General features: G+C 41.4%; 3 protein-coding genes across 3 annotated transcripts; 1 reads left to right on the forward strand and 2 right to left on the reverse strand.

Moving 5' to 3' along the window:
* Window positions 1-398: 398 nt before the first annotated feature.
* Window positions 399-11133, reverse strand: LOC107264319 (protein FAM135A). The gene is made up of 15 exons (XM_015732460.2): window positions 10401-11133; window positions 6961-7323; window positions 6802-6878; window positions 6491-6704; window positions 6272-6406; window positions 6169-6198; window positions 6016-6097; window positions 5763-5957; window positions 5541-5675; window positions 5218-5458; window positions 2720-5144; window positions 2445-2646; window positions 2113-2362; window positions 1805-2032; window positions 399-1721 (listed from the first exon to the last, which is right to left on the reverse strand). The coding sequence occupies exons 2-15, from the start codon at window positions 7035-7037 to the stop codon at window positions 1516-1518; spliced, it is 4497 nt and encodes a 1498-aa protein (XP_015587946.1). The 5' UTR covers window positions 7038-7323; window positions 10401-11133; the 3' UTR covers window positions 399-1515.
* A 1387-nt stretch (window positions 11134-12520) lies between these two features.
* On the forward strand, window positions 12521-13693 carry LOC107264160. The gene is made up of 3 exons (XM_015732104.1): window positions 12521-12680; window positions 12775-12847; window positions 12933-13693. Exons 1-3 carry the CDS (start codon window positions 12536-12538, stop codon window positions 13267-13269), a joined length of 555 nt encoding a protein of 184 aa, XP_015587590.1. The 5' UTR covers window positions 12521-12535; the 3' UTR covers window positions 13270-13693.
* Window positions 13623-15975, reverse strand: LOC107264155 (dynein assembly factor 4, axonemal-like). Its single transcript, XM_015732096.2, has 7 exons — window positions 15709-15975; window positions 15391-15628; window positions 15124-15322; window positions 14439-15009; window positions 14253-14353; window positions 14008-14161; window positions 13623-13934 (listed from the first exon to the last, which is right to left on the reverse strand). The coding sequence occupies exons 1-7, from the start codon at window positions 15829-15831 to the stop codon at window positions 13731-13733; spliced, it is 1590 nt and encodes a 529-aa protein (XP_015587582.1). The 5' UTR covers window positions 15832-15975; the 3' UTR covers window positions 13623-13730.
* Window positions 15976-15978: the final 3 nt, after the last annotated feature.

Genomic DNA, 15978 nt, shown 5'->3' on the forward strand with positions numbered 1-15978 from the left:
GCACCCATTCTCCTCATGGGATTGATCACACGCAACATTCACACTTATCTGAGGGAATCAATTGACATACGTTTCGTAACTTTCCTAACGACAACCCCTCTTTTTTTAAAAATGTTATCCTCGTCGTGTCTTTCGTTTTCTTAATAATGACTTATCCTTTTATTACTTATCGTCCTCACCATTTTTTATCATCCTTTTTTTGCTTCCTCATTCGCTTTTAATATTCACGTAGACGAAGGGGCAGTCCGACATTCCGTAAAACGTCGTCGAAACTTTAAGCAATTTTCATTGCACAATTTTTGTTTTCTTTCGTCGCACAATTTGTGTTCACAATAAGTTAATTAAGAACGCGGATCACCTCTTTTATCCCAAACGCGGTAAAACATTTAAGACTTTTATTTTTATAATGACGGTGCTTTTATGACTCAGTCGTTTCACACGGCGAATTAATAATGATTTACGACTCATTTTATCTTTACGATTAATCCTAGGCCGAACGACACAATGAATCAAATCAATCTCTGATTACATTGAATTCAGAGCAGTCAAACGCAATTGAGTTGATCAGCCTTTAAATTCCAATAAATCGCAATTGGAATTCTTTAGTCAGTTCACCCTTGATCGTTTACCATGTCATTGGCTTCATTCGTATTGATCAAGTGTGACTGATTTTGGCAAAATTTATAAAGTTCGCAAAATTAAGTAACAAATACAAAGTAAGTTCGAGTCAGAATAAAGAGGTATTATGGGAAAACATAAACAGTGCTTTAGGTTTATCGTCAAACTACCCTCGCACTAGGAACGCCATTAAAAAAATGATCTACGACTAGACTCTGACTAGTATAACAGAAATAGGCCCTTTTGCGTCGGTCCAAAACGACTCGAATGTAAACTTTCGAAAAAATCGTAATAAAACGCGCGACATCGACACAATGTAGGTATACGTATGTATACAATATATAGGAACGTAAACGGCGAATAATTAGCGTATTAATCGACGGCAATCGTTTTAACGATAGATCATATCGTGCAAGTGTAAAAATTTCGAATCATCACAATTTGATTTTCGTTCCGTCCTTCTTTTTTCACCCTCTGAACTGCATACGCCCGTGCTCCTTATCTAATCTTACTTTAAGTTGCACTTCCCGATTCAATTATTTATCTCCGATTTATGCTCTCGCGATTTTCCGCAATTTCTGATCGCTAGCCCGATTTGCACGAAGTATTACTTTTTTTTTTTCCTTTTATATACATGAGAAACACGCTTGGAGCGATTTCGTGAATACGTTCGTGTCCACTTCGCGAAGTGAACGACCCTGCTTTGCGGAATGAACGGAACTTCCTGTCACCTGAGTAAATACTTTAATCGTCGGACATTTTGAATTTGCCCAGGTGAAGAAGAGCGACGCTGAGAATTATTATTCAGATAGTCTACTGTAATATTCTGGGGCTATAATGCAGCTATGGAGGCAGTCCATTTTTTTTCATTCTCCTCTACCTTACTTCCTCTTCATTTTATCTGAAATAGTTCAGACCCACTACCAGGAGAAACTTTTCGATGAAGAGTTCAGAATCCAGGACGGCGATGTGAGCGGCACGACCTATAAATGCATTTGCTGTTGGCGGCAAAGCGTGATGCACGTCGTATCTTACTAGACTAACTCCTGGCGACGACATAACCGGATACAGAATATTATGCACCATTTCCCGATAAGCAGCTCCTAAATAAAAATGATCCATTTTAATTATGTCTTCTGTTAATATTTTAATAGTTCGTTACTCTTTTCAGGTACTTCCTTCTTACCTTGATCAGTAGGATCTCGTACGGCGGCTTTACAGAGTTCGATGCGAGCTGAATGAAGTGGCACGTAACGATCCTGAGCACTTCCGCAGAGTATAACGTGCCGGAAATGCTGAAGATTGCTTTTCTGACTTAACCGGAACATGAAGGTGCGTCTTAAGTCCGACGCGTCCCTCATCGCTAACTGTAGAAGCGATCCTGATTTCTTCCATTTTTGCATAAACCACATACCTGACGAATCGAATATTAATTCAGTTTCAGTTTAAGCGAAGTTAGCCGTTCCAGTTAGAATAAATGACTTGAAAAGTTACCTGCATTGACGAGACCACTGTTGTTATAGAGTGTGCCCAAATGAGGCCCACTTAAACTGAGGAAGGTGTGAAGGCGTGAGAGCAGTGGTCGTAGCTGTGGTCGAGTGAGAACACTGCGAATAATGATGGTCCCCAAAGAGTGTCCAATAAAACTGACCTTGGTTGGATTTAATCCGGAAGTCTCAATGTGGTGAAGAATTTCTGCTACCAGTCGATCAGTCATCGTATCGAAGTCAGAAAAGGTATCGCCCTTGAGACAGATCGATTAAGTATATTAAATATAAATGATACACTTCTATAATGAACCAGTTCATAAGGTATATGTCTTTTACCTGATTTCTGTCGGACATCAGGAATTCGAGTTTCGCCCCAGGTAGACCCAATTCGATGTAAGTCTTGACGAGCCGTAGATCCGCTGAATTTCCTTCTAGGCCATGAACGCAAATTACAAGATGCGAACCTTCCGGTGTCAAAACTCGCTGCTCGTTGTTGAATTGGAAGTAAGGAATTGTGGAGGCCATCGCTGGGTAGTCGCTGATATGGAAGGTTGATCATAGAGTCAAAGTCATCGCAGAATAATACAATTAAATAATTAATGATCCGGTACCTGTAGAACTTTCCGGAGAAGCTCATCTGTCGCTTGAACTCCTCCTTACACTTGTTAAAGTTTATCCAGTCATCCTGAGTGGAACGTAGCAATTCCTTGCCCTCCTCGTAGCAATCCAGACAAATATCTACAGGACCATAAGCACCTTCAGGCTCCTCCCTTTGACGGTCGTTGTTTCTCTGAGGGCTGCACGGTGCCGTCTTGTTCTGCCTTGGACTTTTAGATCTCCTCACCGTCTCGTACACGTGATAGAGGGGATTGTCGATGGGTGCAGGTGGATCACGGAATTCTTCTGGAGGCGGAGGCTCATCCTGGAACATCTTTGGCGGCGGAAGGCGCAGTTCCTCGTAAGAGTGTTCGAGAAGCTTCTCTTGTCCCGGTTTCTCAGGTTTCTCAGACTTCGGAACGATCCTGGACAACTTCTGGCGCAATTGTTCGCTCGAGAGTTTTGCTCTTCTGTGTTCGGAACTCGAGGTATCCCCACTGCTGACCCACCCGGAACACTCCGAGGTAAGATTGCTTGAACTGGAACTCGTGGTGGGACTACTGGGTCTCGTGGACGACGGACTTAAGGGATTTGGAATGGCGGTAAGGGTATTACTCAGACTATCCTTACTATCACGAATAGGCATGCATGGTAAAGACACTGCACTTCTAGGTACTACCACCTTATTTTGTGCCACAGGTACACTCGCGCATCTAAGTCTTTTTGTGTTTGCTGGAGGCGCACCTTTTGTTGAAGAATCTCCGGACTCCTTGCCATTGGTGGCATCGGACTCCATCGGCGACTTGATTGGCTCCACTTTGAGAATAATTTTATTATTATTCTCGACCTCAACGACACTCGTTGTAGCCGGTACTGGATGTCTGTGTTTTGACAGTGGCCCTGAATCCTGATACCCAGGAGGTGGCGTCGGTTTCCTGGCTCTGTGATTACACCTTTTGTTGTCCTCGATTCTTCCTCTCTCGGCCTGCATGGATGGAGCCGAGTGTGGTCTTCTACCTTGTTTCTGTCTTCTTCTGCCTTCGTGAGATACTGTATTTGTGTCTTTCAATTTCAGGGCGATGATCTCATAGACTGGCTCTTGACTGGCATCCGCGCTTCTTTTTTCTCCGTGCCCTCGTTTAGGCTTTTCTTCCTGACTAGATATCCTATCGTTTTTGGACGATTTTACTACTCTGTCCTCCCTTCTATCGAATCTTCGCGTATCGCAATGTTCGTTTCTTTCTATATCTTCAAGAAGGCGTTCTGTACTTTTAGGGCGTTTTAGTCTTGCCTCGCTACTTTCTTGATTCTTAGCGCTGGTTCCGTTTGTACGATAAAAGAAGGACTCGAAGGTAACACCAGAATAATTATTGTTTGATCTCTTGTTTAATGGATCGACAAGAAGTGAATGACTACTCGAGTGCGCGCCATTTATATCCTGCGTCTCGCGATTTCGCTGTATTTGAGCTCCCGCACTTTTTCCTGTAGTGTGGTATCTCCTGAACTCGAGACTGTTCGTCTGATACTTGCTACCAGATTGGTGAACGTGCCTTTTAGAGTTCGCACGGTACGTCAAACGATCCAATGTAGCTGTATGGAGACCGTGAGAATCACTAGGGAACCCATTGCCGTTTGAACTTGGTTCACCGATATGAAAGGATGCCTGATAATTGCTAGTGGAAGCTAATGGATCTCTGCCGATAAGCCGGTGGCTCCTTGATTCCAGTCGGGTTTTTCGAGTATCCAAAGAGTGGATCCCGTCGCCACCAACGACATTGCTTCTATTCTTGTTCTCCGATGTCAAACATCCGGCCAACTGTACCAGGTCCAGCGTTCCCATACAGGTTGGTACCTTTAAAGTCTGATCATGAGATTTGCCAGACGGTCGGTATCCGGGAAAGTGTCCACTAGGAGGTAGTTCAGGAAACATGGCAGCTAACAAGGACGTGATGGATGTTGATTCGGTATCCAGATGCTGTCTGTACGATTGAGGTAACAACATCTGAGTCGACTTAGCTCTAGGTAAGGTCACAATCGGCGTCGAGCTGAGCGACGGATTCGGCGCTGAACAGGCCTGCTGGGAACTCGCGAATAACGAAGCACTGGACGGTATTGCCGACCTGGCTCTACCTCTGGATGGAACAGTCGCCGGTGGTGTGACGTTACGAGAAGCAGCCCTGTGCCGCGTGAAGAGTTGTGTCGATGCCGACCTAGGTAGAGTTTTCGGGGATGTTCTTGGCTGCAGGGGTACCAGTTCCGGGCCAAGTTGGTCCAGGGATTTACTGTGCCTCGCTGGTAGCGCTGATGGAGCCAGCATCAATCGACCATGTATCGCTCCGATGTCCTGGGCCGCTCCTTCGCTTCTCGGAGACCATACTCCCATCGAACGAGACTCCAGAATGGCTGCTATTCCACAGGAACAGTCATCCATGCTGGGAACTAATTTATACAGAATTTTAGCACGATGCTATAACTTTGGATAATGATAATTCAATGAATTCATGACGACTACCGCTGTTTCTGTGCCTTTGCTGCATGTCAGCATATTGATCTTCAAAGATTAAAGGTATCGAGTGTAAGTCTCCGTCCATCTCTAGGCAGTGGACTGGCAGAAGTGGTAGAGCAGCCAGATAACGAGATCTTCGAGCAGCTTCGCTGACAGCTTGGTACGATTGGTAGTTGGCATCGTAACAACCAGCTGCTGAAGTTCTTGGATTTTCTAGGATGAAGAATCCTTCCGAGAAGCGCTTAACCTGCATGCAGAAGAAATAATTAAGAGTCGATTCGAAATACGAATTATTTACGTAACTACATGGATATTGATGTAAACAGTACTCTGAGCTGATGATGAATTCTTCCTAAATGCTGTTGCACTTCTTCTCGGCCGGTAAAAGCCTCCAAGAAGTGTTGCCAGAGGAGGATATTCTGTGCACACAATTGGGCGATGTCAGCGTCCTCCGTGTCCATCATCTGGGAAATATTATTTGCTCTAAATTTCTTGACAGTATTAAGTCCATAAGTTTTTTTGTGTGTGACAAGTTATCGGCAGAAACAGACCTCCGTTACTTCTCTATGTGTATTCTGAGCTAGTTCAAGAGCTCTTTGCTGCCAGGATGGTAATAATCGCGCAAGATCAGCCAAATCAGCGAGTAATGATTCACGAGCTGCCAGCAGCAACCTGGTAACTTCTCTCTGTAATAACTTGGCGTGCTGCACCCTCGTTGCTGAACCAACACATCTAGTCGTAGTCTCCTGGCGAAACAAAAGAAATTACTTTAAGTAACACTGCCAAGCATGACAAGACACTTACGATATTCCCAAAAAATACATTATTATCCCCATTGGCCGGAGATTGCTTGGATTGTAGCCAGGGCTTCCCACCTCTTGGAGCACTGAAAAGCATAGCGAATATTAACATTTGTATATCTATCAAAGACATCAGAAGCGTCTTAATAATACTCACCAACTTTGTACATAGTGCAAAATACTCTTCCTGCAAGAATGAGAGAAAAACACTTGATTCGTTCGAAACAAAATGAGCCAAGTAAAGACAGAAGAATACAGACTTAACGTAAGGCTGATGAAGAGCTACGAGGCAGGCGTGGACACTCATAGAAATAGCTGCAAGATGAAAGTAATCAAAGATAACCGGTAGATGATAGTGCAGACCTTTGGCTGGATTAAAATTTAGCTGCAATGACCTGCAAAAGGTAATCGACAAATAAATACAAATATTTCATTCCTACTGGATATCTACAGTGTATCTATTTTCAAAATTAAAATACCTGGACGATACGCAGACCATGTTTCCACCTTGCGTCGGTTCACTGAACCAAAGTTCAATTCCAAGACTGAAATTTGTGCGCGATAGTGCTTCCTCAATTTTATGACTGTGCACCAGGACGTGCGCACGAAATAGGATGGACGTGCCCAATGGAATTTCCTCGTTGCGATAGAGGATCTGAAACCGTTTGCTGTTACCAGGTTCCTCGAGCGAATCTGCAAACGGTTCGGTATAAATAAAATGAAGTCGATAGTCATGTATCCGAATATAAATATTTTCAATCAAATAAATATTCACTTAATTGATACTAACGATTGCGTATTTGATTGACTTCCACCTTGATCGGAATTTTCGGCGACACCCTGAGCGCCGTTCTGATCTGGTAATATCTGCAAAATGAATAAAAATAAATAAATAATCTCATAGCATAATTCAAAGAGAATCTTATACAATTTTTAAATCGGAACTTACCCGCGCTGGAAAAGGTCGACATTGTAGAATTTGCAGAGTTCGAGAGAGATCTCGATGGTCGCCTGTAAATCGGTCATCTCTCTGCGCACCAGGAGGTCGACCTTCCCCTGTGCGCCTTGTCGCACCTTGTCGCGCGTCGTCGTACTTTCTCACCACCTCGGACAATTTCACCCCTAATCGTTCCAAGATGCCTCGTATCGTCGACCACGACGATTCCTCGACGAGTATTTATCACCCGATAAGCGTTCTCCTTGGCAGGCTCCTTCCATCATGAAGAATTATATAAGACCTGCTGATATCCTTGGTCACGATCAACCACGTGCTACTTGATATCCAGTCAGCTGAATAATATCGTCCAGGAACCTGAGTATATGAAATTTTGATTAAATAATATTTTTTACCAAATATCCTTAGCGTTGCATAAGAAGGAGAAATTAAAATAAGAATTGAATAATAGATATTTAATAAAATCAATCATTCAAATATACTAGTTTCATTGTCAAGGTCTGAAATGGACTTCCTTCTGATCATCAGGAAATTCCTAGCGCGACTTTACAAGCGGGATCAACGACTCTGTATGTCGCAATCCAGTCCATCGGAGTAGACGCGTGTATACATATACGTCCAAGACAAAGACAAAGAGAGACCGTGTCAATCTATTTAGAGTTCGGAGCGTTGCTTTATCCTTATTCGAAATAAATATAAGTCAGCAGTCAAAATTTAGCTCGTGCGGTAACCTTTGCCGCCATTTGCAATGAAAAGCCACTGTAGTTTACGCACGGAAATAGACGAGCATCGTTCCATTTACCGTGGCGTAACATTTAGCGCCGGTGATCACGAGGCAGTACCGGCAACGAATATTCCTGGCTTCTGACTGCCTGACGCACGGCGTCGCAACGTTTCCATGGCCCAGTTTCACATTCCTCAACCTTTTCCTCCCTCGGCCTACATACTTACTATCTTTACGTCTGATTACGCCTGTCACGTTTCCACGATAGAGAAATTCATTTTCAAATGTTTTGCATCTTCGGTATGACGGCAGCAACAGGTCGATAAAACAGGACTTTAAAATCTCAGATGATTTTGAAATGAAATAAGAAAAAAAAATGTATTTCAATTTTCCCTCCATTTTGAATTTACTTATTTCCTTTTTCCGTCTCCCCCTGTACTAGTGCTCGGGTTTTATTTGCATTCTGCAACCCTTCTGCATCTCTGCGTTCTTACGAATAGCCGCCACCCACTCTACTTGGCGTGCTCGGGGGATGCAAGAAGGGTGGAAAGGGAATTTATTGGACGAGGGGTCGAGACCGGAAATAAATACGGAAGGAAATTCAAATTTTATCGATTTGCATTTCGTCTGCTAGTTCTATCCGCTATTTTACTTTTTTTTCTCATCCAACCCCTCTTTTCTCTATCGTCTGACTTATACCTGACAAATCCTTCCGTAAAGCAGTCTGCTGGTTTGGTTAAGAAAATTTCATGTCAAGGAAGATATGATAACGTACAGAAAAAAAAGGCCATGATAGCTGCACGTGCAAATCCTAATCAAACGTCTAGACAATTATTATACAAAGGAACACATGTGGCCTCTTACCCTATTTAGTGAACTATTATAATTCTATATGGATTCTTTCACGATCGATATCACTACTATGTTTATAATTATTTATAAAAGAAAAAAAAACAAGAACATACAAATAAATAATATGATACTAGAATATGATACTATGATACTAGTTTTTATTTTTCAAGATAAATCATAATAATCATAGACAAACCTGCTTTTTAGTTTCCATTCGAATTCTAGGCTGCCAAACATATTTCATTAGTGTGTAAAACCATTGTTTATTTCCATAAAAACAATGGCCTTATTATCTACTGTCTCATAACACTAAGGTACATTGATTGTAATCAGAACACGCGTTAGCCAAGGAAGAAGCTATACGATACGTGATTTTACGGTTTACGGTTTATCAATCGATTTTCTAGCAATAGCCACTAATACGTATTCTCCACCGTAAACTCATTATATTCTTTTTCTCTTATAGGAAGCTTCATACAAACTGCTACCCTATTTAATTTCTCAAGCATATGCACACACGTTCGCTCAGTTACGCACTACCGTTAGCCTATAGATGCTTCACTGAAGTGTCTCAGGTATTTACTACTGCGTGATCCAAATAGTGCTCGACCGGCTTGGCACTCTGTACTTCCATATAATTTACTATGTTTCTATTAGATAGATATTTATTTATTTACCAAGGATAATGAAAATCATAACGGTATCTATACGATCTCCTCGTGGAAGATTAAACCTAATAATTTAACTAACCTCAATAAATTTTCAGGAAAACAAATTTAAGTTTCCCATCAGACTCAATTATTTGATAGTATCTGTAATTGATTGGTTATACTGTATATATAGAATTTATACCATGGATATATGTATAGTTGGGATTTCTAATCCTGGAAGCCGAGGAGTATCGCTGGTAAACGATCAGACTCGTCTCTGTAGATTTACACCGTGATTCCTTGGGGTCGTAGACACAGTTTGCTATAGACTGACCTTTACTACTTGTACATCAGATAGAAATATCAGGGTTGTCATTCGTTTTCTCATAGCAGAAGGAAGATGGGGTAGCATTCGATACTTGTCATTCTCTAGAGGCTGAATTTTACTGTTTGGTTTGTCAAAATGCAACCGAAACTCTTGGTTTGTCAAGTGCTGGTATTTCCGGAGAATCCTTCAGGAATTTGAACAATTGACGAGTTCATAGTCCCTGGTTTATTTCGATGCTGTGACTCACGGTTAATCACTCGCTATCCACGACCTGAAAAAGAATAGCAAGTCCCCCACGATCTAATCAACCCTGATTCGCGACACTCAAATCGCACTCTGTCCCCTTTTCGAAAGCCTCTTATGTGCGAACTCATCCACTTCACATTACACTCGTCTCTTCCCATGAGAACAGTAGGTATCATTCTGTTTACAAAGGAACCAACAAATCAAAAAGCCACGAGCTCTCGTACACTCCTAGTGCGCATAATGACACTTGATACTGCTATCCACGATCTTGTTTTTAGTTAGTGAATATTCCATGGAAAAGGGAAAGCAGTGGGCTGTGTTTTACCTGAAAACTGTCACAGCTAGGAATGTTCATGGAGACAACGGAAACCAATTGAGCAGTCGTAAATTTCTTATGCTTTCGAATATACGATTCGCGACGTCGTCGACACATCGATTTGAGTACCAAGAGGCAAGGCCCATCCTCGCGATTCCCGTAGGAACGAAGGGACGATTTCTTTTCGGCAACACCCACTCGTCCCGGGTAACCGGAGCATCTTTATCTTCATTCTATATCCTATTCTCTACGCCCTTTTCTTTAGTGATTGCTCTTTCTCGCTCGTTGAGTTTCTTATATCTTTTCACTACTGCTCACCTTTTAACTTCGTGCAGAAACTTGCATTGATACGATAATAAAGCTGGAAGTTACACACGTACGAGATATATATCACAGTTCAGCCAGTCTTCCTGTCTCGATGCTTCATTCTTGGCTGAGAATTTCTATTCGGAAACTTCAAGTTTTCTTCCACCTGGTTCTCAGACACGCGCGAACGATCGCGTACGCGAGACTCACGAGTATAAAGTTAACCCGGTGCGGAGTCCTACGCGCGGTGGCTACGCGATACCTACGAGCATATACGAGCTGGGTACTGGTGGGTTGATAGGTTGGATGAAATGGTGGCTATGCGCCTGTCTTTTCCCTCGCTTCCATACCACACCCCGCGCTTCTGCACCCCGGATAATACTTTCAGCTCTCGGGCTAGTACCTGCCCTGATTCTAACCCTCTGTCAGGTTCATTTATTTTTCTTTGGCTTCTCTTCCTGTTTGATCCAGGATAATGTAGTAGCATCTTCGTCTGGTTTATATTAGCATGGTTTTAAGGAACTTTTATTACTAGTCCTGATGGACCTAGTGCTTGGACTTGAAAGCATCCTGCTGAATTAGGGTATCTTTCCAGGATTCTTGTCTAGGGACTTTTCTGGAAAAAGTCGTGAATTCATTAGCGAATTCATTTTAAGAGCTTTCTTCAAATATCAGTGGTTGCATACCCAGTGTCACGGGATGCAGTCATGTTATGTTTGTCGTGTTTTAATCTCGAGGATATATAGGACTGGAAGGTAGGTTTATTTGTGCTCTCAGCTTTTGAATTCTCAGTACTCGTAGTAATAAAGTTATTATACGAAGGGATATCTATGCGCATGGCAGATCTGAACAACCTGGACTGATAGCGTGGTTTGTTCTGCGTCGGTCTGCACCCTAGGGGAAATAATTTCTTACTGGTTGGCTATGAACAGGAGACAACTTCCTAACAGAGTGCTCTGTCGTACTATCGAGCATAGCTTATTGGTGGGAATTTGAAATTCATAAAAGCGGTCCAAGTAAATAAATGATTGCCAATTTACCGATTACGCGAATCAACCAAAGCTCGCTCTACAGTGAATTCATACGTACCAAAAAAATGAATTATATAACAGAAATATCCTTAGCAATAAATAAATGCTTGTTTATATTATTGGGCGATAACCTAAAGTCCGGATGATCTTGTCTCTCTTGCGATTAATAACCTCTGAAGTAAATGACATATTTTTCTAAGCATGTACTATGCTGAATACGTGGACTTTTGATTACAAAAAATTATTCAATGTCCACATTGCCTACTTTAGGATCTGTGACGTCGTGTTACACGTCACGTATAACTGTACGTGATGAGTCAAGTGAATGGGTCAACTTGTTGAAATCGACCTCGTGCAATATTAACTGAAATCTAGCAATCGGCAGTGTCAGCCTACTCTCACTTTTTAGGCCACTAATTCTCTTCCTTTCGAATACCTTAACGATGTTTTTGTATTTGTCACGTTCGTGCCTCCAGGAAATCCAGATCCATAGGTATGTCATACAGCCAAATCGGCATGTTGACTAAATTTTTGACTGCTTTTTTTAAAAAAAAAAAAAAAAAAAAAAAAAAAAAAAAAAAAAAAAAAAAAAAAAAAAAGAAAAGTGAAATGCAGTCAGCTAGACGCCAAAGAGACACCTGCTGATAGATTCAGATTATGCAGCATGAGTCATTCGATTCTGAATCCATCTAATCGCAAAATATACACTGCCAATGTGATTCCCGTTTTACCTGGAGTTGTCTAACGAGTTAATGAATCCTATTTTTCATGTTCCTCGTACTTTTTAAGGAACGAAGATTCCGGCTTTTTTTCTCGCATGTGAATCAGCGAAGCAAATTTGTACTTAGGTTCGCAAAATTGCGAGTCACGCGACGTAACTCTGCTTGCGAACGGTAGGCAGGAGCACTTGTTGTAATTATAGTTATCTTCGCAATGTTCTTGGAACCGCTCACTCCCCTAGTTCTCCTCGAGCTTACCAAGAAATCTGAGAAACCTGAGAAACTCGATAGACAGAGAAAGAACCATTTCAATACGCCCCCCTGATTGGATGAAGAGAGACAAGATCGGCAGGAACGTTTGAAGAGAGGGAGAGTCGGCTCGCGGTAGGATGTTAGTATGGCGGAATGGTGGGCGGCCGGTGTTGCTGCTTCGAGGATGAAAGTTGCATATATAGAAAGAATTCAGATCCGAGTAGTCACAAGTCACGGATCTTGGATCAGGCGCCAGGTTGGAACCGTGTCCGTTAAAACTTCCCCTGACAGTTAGTATTCTAAGCGAGCTGTGCTTTGTATATAATTTTTAAAAAGTCAAATAATTGAGAAAAAATTGTGATACCAGTTAAAAACGATTTATAGCAATAATGACGATAAGATTCTTGTTGCTAATGGCCATTGGATTTATTAGCTGCGGTTTGGCAAAGCATCATAGGTGAGTCAATGCTTTCTCATTTTATCTCAATTAAACACCTACAGGTGTTGATTAATTAATCCGTTTTATAATTATAATTTTTTAGAGACATTGGTTTTCTAAATCACGTTCAACTGGTGCATCAATTTCGCTGTTCGTTGCCACAGCCTAGAGCTGTTCCTGTAGAAGAACTTCTCAGTGTGGGTCCTTCTCCGGATGAAATATTTTATCCTGCTTCTACGGTTCTTGCGCGATGTGGAGATTCGGGATGCTGTCCAAATGCAAGCCAAGTCTGTGCTCCCATAGAGACCAGGAACGTCAGTCTTGTTTTTATGGTGAAACACTTGATCGATCGACAACGGGATCGTCACCACGAAATCATCCACGCTCTGGAGCACACCAGGTGCGGCTGCGTAGACTCCAATGATGCCGCGCTAAATTAAAGGCTACCTTTCGTAGAACGAGCTATTCTCTCGAAAACCTCATTTCAAAGTAGCTAACGATGCATCTTAATAGTTTCTTAGTACAGAGGAAGATAATATTGTGCGCACAAACTGCCTTCGACTATCACTAGTAATCGTCAACAGAGTCTGATCTCAAATTAATCATTTAATTGTAGTATTCATAAGTGGAATGATCCATAAACACGTAGATTTAAAAAATAGAATTATCAATATGTATTATAAGCTTTGATTATAGACAAATAATTATTTTTTAAGAAGCTTAGAATATCCTAATCATTAATATTCAATACAGAGAATCGGTATTCGTGTCTGTGATATTCTGTAATACGTATCGTCATCACGCATCGTATGTTTCATTTGTTTTAAATCATTAATCGAATACAGATCACTCTTACTATTTAAATACTGACACTGTTACTTCAAATGTTCTCAAATAATTTTTATGGAAGGTCAAAGTATTGTTTGGCTGCCATTAGGTCTCGCTTGATACTCTCGTTCTCTGGGACCAAAGTTAGTGCAGCTTCCAATTCAGGAATTCCATGCTGAGGGGCTGATAATTTGCAAAGAGCTGCACCCCTGCGAGCGTGACACCTTGCCCTCGACTCTTTATTTCCATTGCAGTGAGGCACCATTAATTCGAGTGCCTGTTAATCACATAAGGATTTTCGGGTTCGTCAATTCTATTGCTTATCCATTGATTAAAGGAATTGTACTTACTTTAGAGGAATCCTCAGCGCATCGATAATAATTTCCAAGAGCATAATGAGCCGCAGATCGATTAACGTAAAGAGAAGACATGTGCTCGCTCAGCTTAATACCATGGCTATAGGCACTTATAGCACCCAGATAATTTCCAGCCTTAAAGAATTCACTGGAAAAATGATTATTGAATGAATAACTAATCTTCAAAGGGTTTAAGCTAAATTAAACAGATTTAGAAATTTTTTAAATCAGTAACTCACTCTCCCTTATCCTTCAGCCATTGTGGATCTTGTTCCTCAGGAGTCAAATCTTCTGCTACGAATCCACATTGCTTTCTTGCCTTGGCTTGCTTCTCAAGCCACTGAAATTAAAGTCATCGCTTACGTCAGTTTCAAAATTTGTTGACAATTTAAAAAGTACCGTTTGTTATACCTCGATAGACTCACTTCCTGTTCCTCGAGCTGATGACTTTCTCTAGCAGGCGTTGGAAAAGCACGTTCCGAGAATTTAACACTGATTGTCCCACTTTTTCGTGGCAGCGGAATTGCCTTTTCTGCATCACAAAAAATTCCTCCTCTTCTCAATGGTTTACCCTTCAACAGTCGCTCTATAAGTTCTTTGCTTCCTCGTGAATATTCCTTTTCTTTCTCTTTATAAAATGCATTGAGACTTTTTTCATTCATTTCTTCCACCAGAGAGTTTTTTCGTTTCTGAGTATGAGAATGATCATCCTCATCCTTTGAAATATTGTCAGAATCCTCCAAAGTGCAGATTGATTCTTGCAATTGACAATTCATTGATTTCCGATCAATCGCCTCTGTTCTCTTCACATTATGATCATTACACTCTTCTATCCCCACCTCAAGATCATCTGAATGTTTCTTCATTTCTAATTTCTCGGAACTGACAGCGTGATGCGTCTCATTTGTACACCCTGGTAGAGCTAAAACTTCCTCCTGACCTGAGATGCTTCTCTTGACTCCGCCATCCTCATCCTTGAACCATTTAAGTGGTGGTCTTCAAGAAACATTAGATTTTCCAACCATCCAAATACTGACTCAATCTGACTATGAACTTGCATTAAACTATAGGCACCTAAATATTAGCATAAATAAATCATTATAATTTTACCTGTATGCTTTTCGATTGTCTTGCTTTCTACCCTCTATACCCAGAAGGATCGGTTCTTCAGATTGTGATCGCCAATCTTCCAGATCCTTCATTGCTTCCATCCTGTGCGAATCTCGCATTGCATCTATCTTATTAAGAGTTGACGTATCCAAATCAATCTGTGCCCTGACAGCTTGTTTCTGTAGATAATCCCGTTTTTCTAAGCAATAAAGAACAATAGCATCATAATAAAATTCAAGTAAACTGGAGAACAAGAAGAATACAAACCACTTTTAGTCTTTCCACGTTCTCGAATGGCGTCTTGTGATCTTTCAATGATCCCTGCTCTCAATTGTCTTTTAGTCTCTCTGTCAATATCCTCTTTAACCAGAGACGGCCATTCTAATCCCTTTTCTTGTTTCTTCAATGTAAAAATTACCTGATCTTCGCTCAGGGTGCATATGCTCTCCTCTTCAAGGATACTACCCCACAGGAACAACTCCAGGATAAACGGCGGGTAGCTTGCCTAAGGTGAGCAAAAAGATAACAAAAATTACTGATAGCCTGACAAATAGGTTAAAAAAATAACAGAAAATTATGAGATACCTTGACGTAACTATCGAAAGCGAAAAGATCAACTTTCGTTGGATGACCAAAGAGAGGCGCATGAATTATAAGATTATTGGATGTTTGTCGCCAACTGTAATCCTTGACGACGATCGCAGGCATATTCGTGGATCTATCTGCTGTCGCGCAAAACAAAAAAACGGACTGACGAGAATCGGTTTACAATTTAACGTCCACAGAAAGAAAACCACGCAAAGGTTCCATAACTTACTACCACATGAAGTGTCGACCGCAGACCAATATCGACCG

The sequence above is a fragment of the Cephus cinctus genome, unplaced genomic scaffold (assembly GCF_000341935.2).
Source record: "Cephus cinctus unplaced genomic scaffold, Ccin1 Ccin1_scaffold0168, whole genome shotgun sequence".
NCBI lineage: Eukaryota > Metazoa > Arthropoda > Insecta > Hymenoptera > Cephidae > Cephus > Cephus cinctus.

Excerpts from the sequence above, each read along its gene's own strand:
- LOC107264319 (XM_015732460.2), bottom strand. The coding sequence starts at position 7,037 with ATGACCGATTTACAGGCGACCATCGAGATCTCTCTCGAACTCTGCAAA. Across the intron at positions 5,958-6,015 it reads ATGTATTTTTTGGGAATATC|GAGACTACGACTAGATGTGT; the intron begins GTAAGTGTCTTG and ends TTGTTTCGCCAG. Across the intron at positions 5,459-5,540 it reads GAATTCATCATCAGCTCAGA|GTTAAGCGCTTCTCGGAAGG; the intron begins GTACTGTTTACA and ends TTCTGCATGCAG.
- LOC107264160 (XM_015732104.1), top strand. The coding sequence starts at position 12,536 with ATGGCGGAATGGTGGGCGGCCGGTGTTGCTGCTTCGAGGATGAAAGTT. Across the intron at positions 12,681-12,774 it reads CGTTAAAACTTCCCCTGACA|CAATAATGACGATAAGATTC; the intron begins GTTAGTATTCTA and ends AACGATTTATAG. Across the intron at positions 12,848-12,932 it reads GGTTTGGCAAAGCATCATAG|AGACATTGGTTTTCTAAATC; the intron begins GTGAGTCAATGC and ends ATAATTTTTTAG.
- LOC107264155 (XM_015732096.2), bottom strand. The coding sequence starts at position 15,831 with ATGCCTGCGATCGTCGTCAAGGATTACAGTTGGCGACAAACATCCAAT. Across the intron at positions 14,354-14,438 it reads ATCAGCTCGAGGAACAGGAA|TGGCTTGAGAAGCAAGCCAA; the intron begins GTGAGTCTATCG and ends CTTTAATTTCAG. Across the intron at positions 14,162-14,252 it reads TGGCTGAAGGATAAGGGAGA|TGAATTCTTTAAGGCTGGAA; the intron begins GTGAGTTACTGA and ends TCATTTTTCCAG.